General features: G+C 40.6%; 1 protein-coding gene across 4 annotated transcripts in view; it reads left to right on the forward strand.

The window, feature by feature from the left end:
• SUFU (SUFU negative regulator of hedgehog signaling) overlaps window positions 1-15,600 on the forward strand; it is a 69,693-nt gene that overhangs the window by 33,163 nt on the left and 20,930 nt on the right. Inside the window, exons 6-9 of one of the 4 annotated variants that reach the window (XM_082224829.1) lie at window positions 745-817; window positions 3,384-3,540; window positions 4,455-4,566; window positions 10,691-10,732. In XM_082224829.1, the coding sequence (XP_082080955.1) occupies window positions 745-817; window positions 3,384-3,540; window positions 4,455-4,566; window positions 10,691-10,732 (384 nt within the window). The remainder of the gene's footprint in view (window positions 1-744; window positions 818-3,383; window positions 3,541-4,454; window positions 4,567-10,690; window positions 10,733-15,600) is intronic. The other 3 variants (XM_082224830.1, XM_082224831.1, XM_082224832.1) reach the window with 3 other exon arrangements.

Consider the following 15,600-nt stretch of genomic DNA (forward strand, 5'->3'; position numbering starts at 1 on the left):
CTGCTTTGGAATGTTCGAATATCTTTTATTTTAGAAATTAAATTAATCTAGAAATGCATATTTGACCATTTCCTTTTTCTGTATGTAAAATTCCATTATCAATTTTTAACCTTTTGCCCTAGAAAAGTATTTAAGTGCTCAGGCTCTTATTTAATACAAGCCCTCCACCCTTAAACGTGAATTACAGAATTTCCACTTCTAGGAACGAAAGCTGTGGAACAAAGAAGCTCAATATGAGTATTATCTGAAGAAAACTGGTTTGTCATCTGTCTTGTACAGTTTAATTCTAGAGAATGCTGACAGTACAAGGATTACATGACTTTTGAGGTTCTTTCCAATTCTGTACTTTTATCTTTGGACATGAATAATCTTTTTGCTAATTGTTCTCTGCTTTCGAATTGAGGGGCCATTTATATGCAGGAAGGGTAAGTCCAGTCTATGAAGATACCTGTCTCTCTTTGATGTTACAACCATTTTTACCCTCTTGCTGTGATAAATGGGAAAACAGTACAGATTACCATCCTGTAGTTAAATTGTCCATTTTCTATAGTTGAATTAGAGGCTTAACAATAATCCAACATCTAAAATGGACAGGTAGAAGTGCTAATTATTCATCCAGAACCCCAAATTTATCCCTCCTTTCTGTCCCTTATTGCATTTGCACTAAAATCATTGGAGACCTAGAAGCATTGGAGCAATGGTAGTACAGTCACTTATTTTTTCTTTTTTTGATTTTGTTTATAGAGCAGGAGGCCCATGGTTGATAACAGACATGCGACGTGGAGAGACCATATTTGAAATAGATCCACACCTGCAAGTATGTAACTACTCAGTCTGGTCCTAGATGACAGCAGGTCATTGCTTTCTTAGTCATGAGGAACAGCTACCTTCTGGTAACTGAATGTGCTCAGGATAGACTTGTTGATCACTGTCAGAAGCTGCTGGGACTCAACCTGAGTATCTTTGGAATGCCATTTCCTAGAGGCAGTGGTTGTAGATCACTGATTGCCTGATCAAAGTGTGATTGGCTTCACTGAGTGCCCCTGAACACATTTCAACAGCTTAATTTTGGGCAACAGGGCCACAAGCAGCTCAGACCCCTACCCTACTGAACCTCTATTTTCCCTGCTTTGTCTGTTTTCTAGTGCACGTGTGCTTTGGGGAGGGTGGGAAGTCACTTACTACATGCAATTCCGACAATGACAGAGTAGGGTTGATAACCAACACAGCATACTCTGGTTCTCTTCAGATCATATTGAACAACACAGCAACCATACAGTACAAAAAGCTGAAAAGCAATTACCTCTGTACAGCTCTTAATAAAGCACAATGTCAAACTGTTCATAAATACATTTAATACAGAATTTTGTTGCTATAGTAGGAGAAGCTTACTTTTCCAAATTTGGCATTAAAAATGGCGAAACACTGTATGTGTGAGTCTGATAGGCCAGAGTGAAATTTTCTTTCACCATGCCAAAGAGCTAAGCATATTTGATTGGTGCAGCAGAAAAATAAGTTTCTTAAATGTAGTTCCATTAGAGCTGAGTGTATATGTTTGCATGTGAAAAGAAAATTTGAATAAATATTTTCTCCTTGGCTTTTACATTAAACTGCTGCAGTTGCTTCTCCTTGTAAGGCTCCCCTCACTGCGATATTTAGCTTAACAGCATCATCTGGTGGTGAATTTTAGAAGCTGACACAAGTAATTTTCCTAAGTTGCTCTGTCTACATTTTGAATTTCTGGTTTGCATGTAATGCAGGAATACCATGTTCAGAACTTTTCATTCAGATTTAACCTTGTAGAATCACTATGAGGTTGATTCTTCGACAGTCAGGCACTGTTCAAAGGGGGAAATTTGATAATCACAAGTGACGCGTGTCGGGAGGATGTATTGAGGATTCATTGAAACCTATTCTTGATGTAACAACTTTTTGCAAAATTTAGTTTTGATGAATTGGAAGTTGTGGCTCACATTTCCTTTCCTTTAGTGCAATGTGGGGCAGTATGAAAGCCCTTCATTTCTCAAGTGCTGACTGCCAATAAAACATAGAATGGGGATCTCCAATTTTCCATTTGCAAACTGTTCACATGGCAACCATACAGAGGCATACACGATCCCATCTCCCCCCTGGAATTAGTTTTTTTTTTTGGGGGGGGGAGTGTTTCAGTCTGTGATATTCCTGGAGAGTGCAGCTGGGGAGGTAAGAGTTAACTGTGGCTCCTCAGCTAGGAGATCACACACACGGTTTTCTCCACCCCATAAATTACATTGGGGGACAGAGGGACATGTTATGGTAGAAAGATACTTTAAAGCCTAATTACAGTGGGGAGTGTGTGGATTTTTTGGTGGGGAGGTCACAGCTGCTTGGATGGGGGTGGGGAAGGAAAGAGTAATCCTTCCCTTCTCCAGCAGTGACAACTTCAGACTTCGCCCCTCCTTTGGAATTAGACTTCAAAGAAGCCTTCTATTATAGCCAATAGAAGGCTTCCTTGAATCTTAATTGTGGTGAGGGGGGTGGTTTCAGGGTGAGGTTCACTCCAAAGAAGAGGATTAACCCTTTCCTCCCCAGCTGTGACCCTCAAAGTCGCCCTCCCCTGCTGTAATTAGCCTTGGAAAAAGTCTTCTAATGGCCACACTAGAAGGCTTTTCATTATAAGTTGTATAAATATAGAGTTTTAATATTCCATATTTTAATATTCCAGAATGGCTTTGCATTGATACTTGAAATGTGTTTATATGTCTTCAATGGAATTCATTGATTTGTAGAAATGTATGGACGCTTAGGTTATCATTCCAGTTTAAAAAGTTTTTTTAATGAGGCAAAAGGGTGAGTAATTGAACTATATTTTTGTTTCTGAAATAATGTTTTGCCTGTCTGGGATTTTGGCTATAACGATTTCTACTTACCTTTCTCTTAGATAATAATGACTGAGCCACAGAGAAAGACTCAGTGTTGAAATGTGTCTGGCTGTTTTGTTTTTAGAAGCCCTTGCTTTTAATTGGCAGTGGCTTGTAAGTGAAAAGGAAGTGCTTGTATTTATATTCATTTATACTGTTCATTTTATCTTATGGAATATTAAAAATCTATTTTTATACAGTTTAGAATTGAATGTTTCCCCTTTAACTCTGTTAAGTTGCATTTTTGTCAAGGGTAGTGGAATCTTTTTTCCTTTGTTTTCACCAGAAGGCTGCTTTGAAGCCTAATTTCAAGGGTGGGGGGTGGGATGACAAGGCAGGAGTTTGAAGATTTGTGGGCATCCACAGGCTCTGTGTTGGTGATCCACAATCTAGGAAAACATACTCCATGAGGTTGTAGTTCCTGTAGTGGCACAGGTGGGATTTTGGCTTCAAAAGACTTGGCTGTTTTGGATGTTTTTTAAGCAGGACAGAGTTGATAAAGGGATTGAGACAGACGGTTCGAACCTGAGTGGTGTCAGTGCTAAGTGCGCCTGGGATGATCTTAGCCGGCCGCCAGAGGATGACGAAGACAGTAGAAGTATCTGCATTGGCACACATCCCCGACGATTGTCTGGGAAAGGTAAGAGGGAACCCGGAAAGCCACTCAGAAGGTTGTTTTCTCGGCATCACAGCTAAGTTGGATGGAGTTCTCATACTGTTGTGTTTCTAAATAGGTACAATTTGTTTACAACTTGAAATACTTGCAATATTCCTCCATTACAATCTTGATCTTTTGTTTTCATCCCATGTCAGCATACAAAAAAATATAATCTTTTTGGACTATTATAAGAAGATAGTTCCCTATTTTTAAAAATTCTGTTTACAAGTCGCATACTTGATAATCACAGGTATTTTTAAAAGTGGTAGAAGGCATGGCTAAAAGTATGAAATTGGGAGGCTGTATTGCATCAAGTTATGTATTAAAACAGGAAACCAGATATTTGCTGTGCTTTATGAGGTCTTCATTAAATTTAATATGATTATTTCATGAGCAAAGTTGCTTCGTATGGAACTTAATTTTTTTGTTATATCAAGTTAAATTCAAAGCCCAAAACTCAAGGTTTAGCTGTCCCAACCCTCTCAATTTTTGCTCATTTATTTATAGCAAACCTGAATCACTTTGTACTCTGTGTTCTGCTCAGCAGTTAGTGTCGGTTCTGTGGTGTTTCATCTCCCCCCCACCCCGCAACTACTCTTTTAAAACAAACAAAATTACATTTAACTTCTACTTCTATAGCTTCTGATTGTGGTTTGGAGGGTAAGCACCATGAATAACAACAACAACAGTAAATTTACACAAACATACACACACCCCTGACTGGGTTGCCCAGCCACTCGGCGGCTTCCAAATCAGCCAATAATAGTTTGTCTTAGTGCAGGAAAGGAAGGAAGCCATATGAGTGGGGAAGCATGTGAAGTTTGTTTCTAATCTGGTCCATGCTCTGGAGGATCATCTGAACTGAACCTGACTCAGTTTTTAAACTATCGTTTCAGATACAGAGCAAATCCGGGAGACTCTGCGAAGGGGACTTGAGATTAACAGCAAGCCTGTTCTGCCCCCAATTAACCATCAAAGACAGAATGGACTGAATAATGACAGAGCTCCGTAAGTTTAGTTTTGTGTTTGGGTCCTGAGGTGGTGGAAGATGTGTCTAATTTGGCTTAGCCTTGGGAAAATAATGGAAGGAAAGACTGGCTTAAGGTTTCTAACCTGGTGATAGCTATTTATGCAATACTTCTGGATGGCTCACAATCTAAAAGACAGAAATTGAAAAGGGAGAATGCAACATAAAGGTAGGTTTGTGTTTTAGAGCAGGTTCAGAATTTATAGACAGCTGACCAAGAATTACACAGTGCATACCTCTGATAGTTAAGTCATCCATGGTGTTATCAGACTGACAAAGTAGATGATATAAGCAAAGTGGATGATGGCCAGATAGGAACATAGATACTAACGGGTAAAATAAACGGGGCTCTGCAAAACAGGCCTAAGTGATGTTATCAGTGGGTGGGCAGAACATAAGCATGGCAATTAATTGATATTGTTCTGAAATTAATTGATATTGCTATAATTTAGCTATTGTTGAGGGAATATTGATACACTAATAAACTTAATTGCAAAAAGAACATAAGCATGACTACTTACCGACTGCAAGCAAGTGAGTGAACTTGGAGGCCTGTCACTGATACTTGGGGTATTTTATGTTTCTCCTGCTTGCCATCCAGTTAATAGTAGAGCCTTTTTGGAAGCATATGTTCATCCTTCCCTTCATTTGAAGGCCTTTTGCACTTCACACATGAGATTGTAGGGAAGCCCCTTATGACCAGTGCATTAGTAGTGATAAAGAAGAGCATTGTTCTCTGAAATTTGTTTGTATAACTATTATATGTTGCTGTTTTTTGGATGTTTTTCCTTCGTACAGTGGTACATCAGGTACTCTCTTTTGTGATGGTAACGAGTAGCAGAATTTGTTCTCAAAGGTGATTCTTAGCACTATCAGCGTCTGCTATCTGTAGATGACTCAAAGGGGTGAATAATTTTTTAAAAACACTGTCTTTCCGAGGGCAAGATCTCATCTTCTACATTTGCTATTCAGTATACCTTGGAGAGGATTACATTGTTGAATCTTGTTAAAAGTCTGTGAAAAAGCGTAGCCAACTCGGACATCCCATGAGAGACAGAGCCTTAGTAACTTTATCTGTAAGCACTGCATCTTGGCCAGCCATTCGTAAGGGTATCAGCTTAATCACATCCTTCTAGTGTGGGAATCCATTACTTGGAACATTGTGTCCATCGAGTTCAGAACCAGTTGCTCTTTATAGAGTTCTAACAGAATCTTCTTAATCATCTTGACAGAGACCAGGACATTGCAAGGATTGTCAGAATCTCTTCCTTCTGCAGGAGTCAGAAACACTTCTGTTCAGGAGTGAGAGAATAGTTCCCCTTGGGGAGGAGAGCAAGGGATTGTTCTTACTAATTTGCAGTTCCCAAGATAGGCAGATGGTTGCCCTCCAGTATTAGATCTTTTGTTGTTGAACATGTTTTGGCCACGTAGAACTCCATATGCCTTGTTTGCTAGAAATCCTGCTCCACTGAGCAGTTTGTGCCCTTGGACCTGAAAGACATATATCTTCATATTTCATCTTATGCATGGCATTGATGGTTTTTTAAAAAGTGCATGAATAGGGATGCGTAGTGCCCTGTTTGAGGCAGCACCAACATCAACAATTCTGCTAGCCTTGGGTTGTAGCAAATTATAGTCTTACCCATTGTAAACCCGTTGAAAATAATGAGCATGGCTAACTTTGATCCATTAATTTAATTGCCCTACTCTGAGTAAAATTTAGTTGGCTACACTAAGTGTGCTATTCCTTGCAGGAATAACTTGTGGACTTTTGTGTGCTGAACTCGAGATACACAAGCTTGAGTCTTGCCAGAAAACCCATCTGGAACCAGTGCAAATGATCCATTGCCAATTTGCTACTTGATTCCTGATTTAGCGGTACATTTCCTTTATTGTAGGGCTTTGTCCCTTCAAAGGAATATCAGAAGTATATATAGCTTGTCTCTACTTGCCTGCCCCAGCTTGCTGTAACCACACATCCTAAACACGTCTGCAGATGGCTGCTCCGTTCAGGGAATAAAATATTCCCTTTACGTGTGCTAGGGAGACACTTCCCCACTGCATCCCTGCCTGTTCTGCCAGAGGATAAGCTGCTGTCCACCTGGTAGAGCTAGCTCACTTATTAAAATACGCAGGAGTATAGCATGAGTAGCTTTGCCTTGTTTTAGTCTAGCGCCCTCATGTAAGGCATACAGGGAACAACACAGAGAAGAATGCAAATGGAGTTTTATTGAGAGAGTGTAACAAAATGGCAGTTTAATGATTAACAATAACAGCTATCCCTGAGACAGTGGGGATGCCAGCAAAACGAACGAGAAACACATACTTCAGTGTTTCCTAGAGATGCACTGAGTCCAGGTAGTTATAACCTGATAGGCTTCACCAGCCTGGTGTCCTACATATGTTTTTGATGCCGCTTTCACCCCCCCCCCCCCGACTATTGGTTGTGCTAGTTGGTGGCAGTTGTAGTTGAAAACATTTGGAAGGCATCAGGTTGGGAAAATCTGGCCTCTGATGTACAAAGACTTACAAAAGAGTAGGGTGGTCCCAAAATGATAATTTCCAGGTACACAAAAGGAAGTTTGTTGTTGCCTGTTACAAGAAAAGAGAGGGGGTGGGGTTTTTTTAAAGTTGAGTTTAGATGGGCTTTTACAGTATAAATTTAATTAAATAATAATAACTGCTGCGACAACTACTATGCCTACTACTACTTCCAAGTGCCTTTTGTCATAGTTTGTTAGAACTTTAATAGCTTACTTTCATCCCTCCCCAAAAATGTATATTTTAGAGCCACCCCAAAATGGTGGTGGAATATTGTTCTCAGACAACATGTGGTTGTCAACGATGCTGTTCCAGAGTGCTCTAAATACTTGTGACAGGTTGGCATACTCTTTGAAAGGGAGGTTGTTTGTGATCTCAGAACCCAAGTCACAAGTCAGTTCACTGGAATAAAGAGCAGTGACATGCGTCTTGAGGGTGTTTGAATAAACTCCACAGAGGTGGTGTGTACTGTTAGCAAAGAATAAGATTATGAACAAGCAAAGGAACGTGAGCGGTTGTTGTAGGATAGGTTTGATGCAGCCTAAGAAGCCTCCATTACTTGCTTTGTATTCCATATTCTTTCTCTCCACACTGTGTTCTGTCAAGCCCTTACTTTCTCGTTTAATCAGAACCAGGAATTATCAAAATTCCCAGCTGTTCCACAGGTTTTGCCAATAGCAAAAAGGTCTTCTGGTATCTTGCCAGTCTTTCTCAGAGATGTAGACTTTGTATGTACAGTAGTCTGGCTGATTGTCTTTGTTATCCTCTGTTGCATTCTGGTAAGGCTGATACCTAGCAGACATTTCAGGAGGGTAACATGGTCTTTCTTAATCTTCTTAAAGATCATCCAGCCTACACTAGGGTCCTCCAACCAAGAGAGGCTGCAGCAGTAGAACAGGCAGTTCTTAAGTTGTGTAATTGACAGATTTTTCCATATAACCAGTTTGCTGGTCTCCTGTATGTAGGCTCGCACGTCATGAAGAAAATGAAGTTTCTTACCTTTTATCTTGGAATTGCATTGTACTCCTCTCCTCCTCAAGAGGAATATAACTGACATGATTTGAATTGCAGATTTTCGGTGGTGTGAAATAACTAAATGAGAAGCTACTGTGCCCTACTATTTGCTTCCAGATGGTTATAGAGGAAGGGGGAACTGTGCAGATTCAGTCCTGTGTGTGGAACTGAACAGAAGAGTCTAAGAATAACAGTTAACAGGGAATATTTGTTTTCTTTCTTCCATGAAGTAGTCTTAGATCGCCCTCTGTTGCATAATCAATAAACTGCAATACAGTCTATGCTGGGCTGGGCTAGAGATGGGATTGCATGAATGTTGCTTCCTTGGGCTTCAGATATTTAAGGAGACCTACCTCTGAACTGAGCTATTGGCCTTTTAAGCTAGTGGAAGTAAGGAAGTGATGGCATGGTGATTGTTGCCATATTCCCAGTTGCCTTACATCCAAAGGGAGAATCCTTTCACATGCTTGGCTTCCAGCAACTGCTGGGAGCAAACAAGCACAGGAATCAATATCCTTTGCCATTTTACTTGATCCTATGGCACATAGTGATGGAAAATATTCTCCTGTATTCTGCATGAATCAAATGCAGCTACTTCCCAGTATTCGGGGGGGGGGGATTGGTGGGATATATGTGTGCTCAGTTTGGTGGATAGCTGAAAAGAGTTTCAGTTTTGTAAATGCTTTTGTATATGTTCTCAGAGCTATATGAAGAACCAGTTACTATTGATAAAGCAGGTAGTATGTGGATTAACATGAACACTAGTTATGAGTCTTCTTTCTAATTACTGTTTCAGTTTCTCTCAAAGGAAAGTTATTGAAAGGAAGTAATTTATCTAACAGAGCAATTCTAACCATGTTTACTTAGTTCTACTGAATTTGATGGGGTTCGCTCCCAGCTTAGTGAGGTTATGGTGGCAGTCTAAATTACTTGCAGCAATTCTTAAACAGGCCTCTAGTATCCTCAGGTTTTGTTTTGTTTTGTTTGTTTAAAGAAGACTGGTTTTTTCTGCAGGTTTCCATGCACTTGATCAGAAGCATCTGGCACTGGCCACAGAATTTACCTTTCAGATTGGACTTTGGTTTGGCCAAGGATAGTGGCACATGGTATTAGGTCTACAAACTTTAAGCTGAAGACAAGTTCCCTACCAGAGCAATATATCTTGCATTGTGTGTGATCTTAAACTCTTCAGAGCATACTAAAGAAGGTTATTGCTACCTGTGATGTAGGTTCTTTTCTCATTAACCTAGTAAGTGGAGGCCTATAGACAAAATTATCAAAATTATGTTTTTGTTCATAGCACTTATTGACTCAGTGTATATGCTGAAACGTATGACTAGCAAACCTGCAAAAAGTATTCTTATTGGTTACCTAGTACTCTTGCTCTCAGTTTGGAAAGGAGTTCTTAAACTATGTTATGCTAAGCCTTTCAAATAGCTTGATCCCAAGCATTTTTCACCTGCAAATAGAGCAAATTCAACCATGGCAGTGTACTGTCACGGACATGGAGACTTTTTTTTCAGAATCTCAGAACCAGAACAAATCTTTAGGATTAGGGTCTTGTTAAGGATGGTGGTTTGGATTGTTTAAGCCCACCCAGATGCAGCTAGAACACAGTTTAGGTAGCCATGCATTGCATATTGTGTTGGAGCAAGGGCAAGGCAGATCAATGAGTATGATGGAGAGTTAAGATATGCAGCTACTAAGGAAAATGAATATGCAGCTTCTAAGGGGAACCGTGGGAGCACCTCAGACAAACAGTCAGGATTTGAAAAATGAAAAGCTCTCTTACTTCCAGTTATCATAATATACACCATCATGGAAAAGGTTAGTTCTCTGCCTCTTGGCCAAATGAAATGCCCAAAATAATGGATAAGAGAGAACTGGTATATGTAGTAAAATTGGAGTATTAGAATGGTTGTGTATGCTGAAGCTGTATTTTATTCTTTCTGATGCATACTTTGTGATGGATGTCAGAAGAAAGGCTAGCACGGGCACACAACTGTCAGAACTGGCAACAGTCTTAAGCACGCTTTCAGCATAATGGGCTGGTATGAAATGCCCTGGCTCAGAGTAGCAAAGATCAGCCAGACTTCTTAATTGTTCTCAGTACAATAAATCCTGCACCAGAAACCTTAACATATTTAAAGCTGCCTCTGCATCCCACTAGAAATCTAGGAGATGCAGATCAAACCCATGGTCTCAATACCTCAAAATGGGATTAGAAATAAAAGGGTTGGTGCCAGTTCTACTCTTGAGTAGGACTTAGTTGAATGCAATTCAAATTATTTTTCATGTATCTGTTAAACACTTTTTCTCAGTGAGAATGTTCTAAAGATCATTTGTACAACATGGAATTAGTGTGAGTGCACCATTTGTTCAGGTGAAACAGGGAAGTTGTGTGGTATGAGAATCTAAAAGCTGTTTAAATAATGGGTTAACCAAAGCAATATTCTAGGCAGTAAGGCTTTCTCAACTATGAATATGGCAAAATTGAAGTATAAATGTCTTACTCAGCTTAATAGTGCTCAAATGCTGTCTTTTTTCCAGTTCAGTTGTGAAGCAGAGGAGACTGACTTTCACAGTGGCAAGGTTGTTGCACTACATGGAAGCTAAACTCTACTAACATCCAATTATTATTTTCCTGTTTGCTGAATTGTACTATCCTAGCATATAAAATGGACATAGTGTCAGTTCAAATGTAGCATCGAACTGTGGTTTGGTATTATATTATTGAGCCTTGAATTTGTGTGGTTAGATTCCTTCTTCAGCTACCTGTGAACTCTGCTTTGCTTGCAATCTCTGGCTTTTGCAAACCAGAATTTGCCTGGTTTGGATAAAATTGCAAAGTATAGTTTGCTGCAAAGTAAGAGTTTGCAAGGAGTTCTGTGTCTGCAGTAGTTTTGTGCATGTGACTTTTTTATTTTATACCAAGAATGGAATGGTTAAACTTTGTGTAGCAAGTAAATGTTGGAATATCTCCAGGGGCCTAAAGATTTTTACTAATTGGCATAAAGGGGTGCTGATTTCAGCCATCCATTTCTAATGTGGCAAGAGGACCAATGGTGGTTGCAGGTTTGTGCATGTGGTCATGGCGTGTTTTAACCAGGTAGTTTCTTCAGTCATTTTGCATATAGCAAAAAGATAAGGAGATGCTGCAGTGTGTAGTTTTGCTGCAAGTTATGAGTTTGGCCAACTGCTACACAAGCCCAGTGCCAAAGTCTAATGTGGCTGCAGCTAACAGCACTGCGGCTAACAGCACTGTTGTTCATCTCAGTTCACAAGATTTAAAAACCAATTCAGGGTGTTGGTAAGAACAGAAGATGGGGGAAGAAATAGTTGAAAGTCAGCAAAAGTCACCTTGGTAACTGCAGCATTACACTCGCTCAGAATGAAGAGACTTCAAACATGACTACAAACAGCTTTAAAGAAACAAAAAGAATTTAATCATCTAAAGAATTAATCTGACAACTGCCCACACTTACACCTCCCACAATCCTTCAATCACTAGGGAATGAGCTTTAATCTCAGATTCCCCTCCAGTTCCATAAAATGCTAGATATGCAGTCTTCAAACTGGGGCATTTCCGGCACACTGCTCTCATTCAAATGCTCTCCCTCTCCTAACACAGCAGCCTTGGCTTTTGTCAGTTTTTTGTTTCATTTCTTTCTGGATGCAAACCGAGGATCATGAATTATTTGTGTTGGTTGGGTGAAGCATTCAGTCTGGTGGAGATGTTTACAATATTTTTACGTGCTAGTTACTGCAAAAAAGAAAACTTGTGCCACCTTTTACTAACGCTTTTGGGAAGGAGCAGGGAGAGGCCAAGATGGGTGGCACAAAAATACAAGTAATTGAAACAAAAGGCATGCTTAATTGTCATTTTTAAAGCTATAATTTTTAGATAAAAGAGAGTGCAGTAATGAATTATTGGGTTCTTCCCCTCCCACACTGATTCCCCCCCCCCCAATCTAGGTTGCCTTCTTTTGCAAAGGCCAGGCATGGATTTTCATTCATGCTTGAAGAATGTGAAAATCTCCTGCATACTTGGTTTTCAGCTTAGTGTGTAGGTTATTGAACATCTAATGTGTGGGTGGCCCTTCCAGTACCCTCCCATTCAAAGGTTGGCAAGGCAAAGAGAAGGGCCTTCACTTAGGAGACAAATTATATGGGGAATTCTACGCTTCCGGAGTCAGTCTGTAAAGAAAATCTCTTGGTTCAAGAGTTAGAGCCAGCAAATCTGAATCACATATGGGTTACGGGGAGCTTATTCCAGGGACTTAATATATTGTCTTGTTTTGAGAAGAAGCTCATCAGGATGTGGTCAAGCCAGGAAATGAGGCACAGTTCAGGTTAGGGGAATAGACTTCTGGAATACTGGAGCAGGCAGAGCTTTAAGGAGGAAATTGCAGCAGCAAAAGGCATGTGGAGGGTTCATGGACTTTTAAATCTGTTCTGTTCGTTTTTCTGAGAAAGAAAAGTACCGTATTTTTCGCTCTATTAGACGCACCAGACGATTGGACGCACCTAGTTTTTAGAGGAGGAAAATAAGAAATAGGAAAGGAACGCAAAGCATCCTGAGCTAAGAGGGAGCGCTCCTCCATCTTCGCTCAGGAGGCTTTGTGGGGCTATCCCTGAAGCCAGGAGAGCAAGCAGGATCGGTGCGCACCAATCCCTCTTGCCCTCCTGGCTTCAACAAAAGCAAGCCTACTGGCTTTCCTCCCGCAAGAGCCGTGTGCTCTGTCCCTTCCCCCACCTCCTGCAAAAGCCAGGGATAGCTGCGCAAAGCCTCCGCAGGGCAGCGGGATAAAGGCTCCCCGCTCCCCTGCGGAGACTTTATCCCGTGGCTAAGCCAGAAGGTAGAACAGCCAGCGGGATTCCGCTTGCTGTCCTGGCTTCTTCTTTGGCTGTGCGCCTTCATCCCCTGCCCAGGAGAGGCTGCGCGTGGCTAAGGATCCCCCAAGAGTCGCACTCCCTTTAAAGAGGGCACAGAGTGTGCGTGCGGCTCTTTAAAGGGAGCGCTGAGCAGAGCCTCCTGCCTGCATTCGCTGCATAAGACGCACACACATTTCCCCTTACTTTTTAGGAGGGGGAAAGTGTGTCTTATAGAGCAAAAAATATGGTACATAAATGTCCCTTATGCTAACAGCCTATTCTGTAGCAGTCCAGAATGAACGCTGGAATATGTAACTATAATGTAACCTGTGATCAGATACACAACCTATGCTGTTGATAGTGGTGCAGCTACACTCTTGCCAGAAAAAGATACGGGCTTCTGAAGCTGCAGAGACACCTTTATACAATAGTACAGAATATTCTATTGATCTATGACGTTCTGTGGACCCAGCTACAGCGATTCTGGATGCATAACACTGCATTTGGACAACATGGCATTTGCATTCTGGCCATTGTTGTTTTATGTGTAGTTTGGTGCTCTGGTCAATAGCAGCCCCTGTCTCAGTAAGATGAATGAACCTGATCTTGTGATTAGGGCTTGGCGATGGAGAAGTTGGCACTGAAACACAATTCATGCGGGCAAGTTAACACTAGAGCACAATCTACAGTAAGAACAGTTCTATTTGGGGGTTTTGTAAACAGAAGCACAGCTACGTACATCTAAGTGGATACAGTTATTTCCATTATGCCCTAGAACTCCTGTGGTTTAGGGTTCTCTCAGCAGTGGACCTCATACAAAAATATAATGTGAGCCTAATCCCCAAAAATTGTAAATTTACTTGTAAATTGCTGTCTGGAGAAACACACAGCTGCCATTATTACTGCTTTAACACTAGAGCCAAATATATTGTCACAGTTGGAGCATCAGAGTATGAGCATGAATTCTGCCCTTTTTTTAGCATTACGATGAATACTTAATCTCATTTTTTATTATAACTACAGAGTAAAGACAGTTTGGTTCCAGTGTCCATAAGGTTTGCAACTGTTTTCTTAGCTTGCAACTTAGGGATGAAAAATTTCTCCATCACCATTTATCGTATTTTTTCTGTGTATAGGACGCCCCCTATTTTGGGAGACTCCAAATTAAGAAAACACTCTTTAGCACTACCTGTCTATAAGATAAGCCCCAATTTTAAACCTAATTTTCTGGTTAAAAAAACAACCCTAGTCTTATACACGGAAAAATACAGTAATTTGTATGCCGTCTTTCCATAGTTAAAACCATGTTCAAGACGGCTTACACGTGAAAAGATTTACATAATTACAAACATATCAAAAGTAGTCAAAAACAATGAATAAAGCATATCAAAAGTACACAGCCATTATTGAACAATTTCTGCATGAATAAGATGTAAATAAATAAAATGTAAACATAAACATACAAAAAATAATATAACAGCACAAAAAAACCCAACAATCCCTCCTAAACAATGCCCCAACCCAAGAGTCTATTCAGCAGCGCCAGCTTTTGTAGCTGGAGTAAGTCAGAGCTCTGCCCTCCGAAGCCAGGTGGAACAGGCTTGTTAGGCAGGGAGCAAGTCTTCCACGACTCACAGCCATAATTTGATATTCTTCTGGTGACTATATGCTGCTTTTAGGAGTTAGTGTCAGATAAATAGAATGTGTGGGTAGCAGGATAATTTTGCTAAATGTAAATTGGAGATCAAGAAAGCTTAACTTAGTGGTCAATTGGCTGTTCAGCTATTTTAGAACAAAATGATAAACTGCCAAACTTATTATTTAAGAGTCTGCTCCATGCTATGGTTGGGTTTTTTAAAAAAAAACACACACACAAAGGCCCCACCTACACATCAGTGCAGTTCTGTATCCTATCTAGTCTGAAATCATTTGGTGGGGAGTGAAATATATTTTCTCCAGAGGTTCCAGCTGCATCAACCTGAATGTTCTATGACCCACATGGCAACAGTTCTGAAATGGTGGGCTGGAATAAATCAGTGAGCCATGGAAGACATCCTCCTCTGCACTTCTTGCCAGGGTTCATTAAATTGGGTGGGGAATCTCTGGCCTCTCTCCCCATCCATATTTCTCACCAGCCTTGCTCTGTACCCTGATCAAGTGCTTTTGCCTCGGAGGAATGTGTCCTTGCCATTTCTATTGGTTGTCAGAGTGGAGATGTGTAGAAATCTCTGAGTTGTACATAGTTGGGATATAGCCTGTTATAAGAAAGGTAAGAGTCACATCCATTGCTCTACTTGCTTTTGGATCTGGCTGTATGCATGACTGGCATGAACACCCTGGAAGGTTGCCCACGGGAGTCTGTGGCCCTTTGTTGAAAAGTATTCCCCATGCTTGCCTTAGATGAAATCACAAAGTGTTTTGTTCACATCTTCTTCACTATTTGCATGGAGAGATTTATTCCCTTTTTTTCACCCTTAGATTATAGTCATCTAAATCAGGGTAGGGAACCAGTGGCCCTTCAAATGTTGTTGGGCTTTTCTGTTGGCCCCAACCAGGGTGGCCAATAGCCAGGAATGTTAGGAGCT

Source organism: Podarcis vaucheri, assembly GCF_965113315.1.
Source record: "Podarcis vaucheri genome assembly, chromosome: 5".
Classification (NCBI taxonomy): domain Eukaryota; kingdom Metazoa; phylum Chordata; class Lepidosauria; order Squamata; family Lacertidae; genus Podarcis; species Podarcis vaucheri.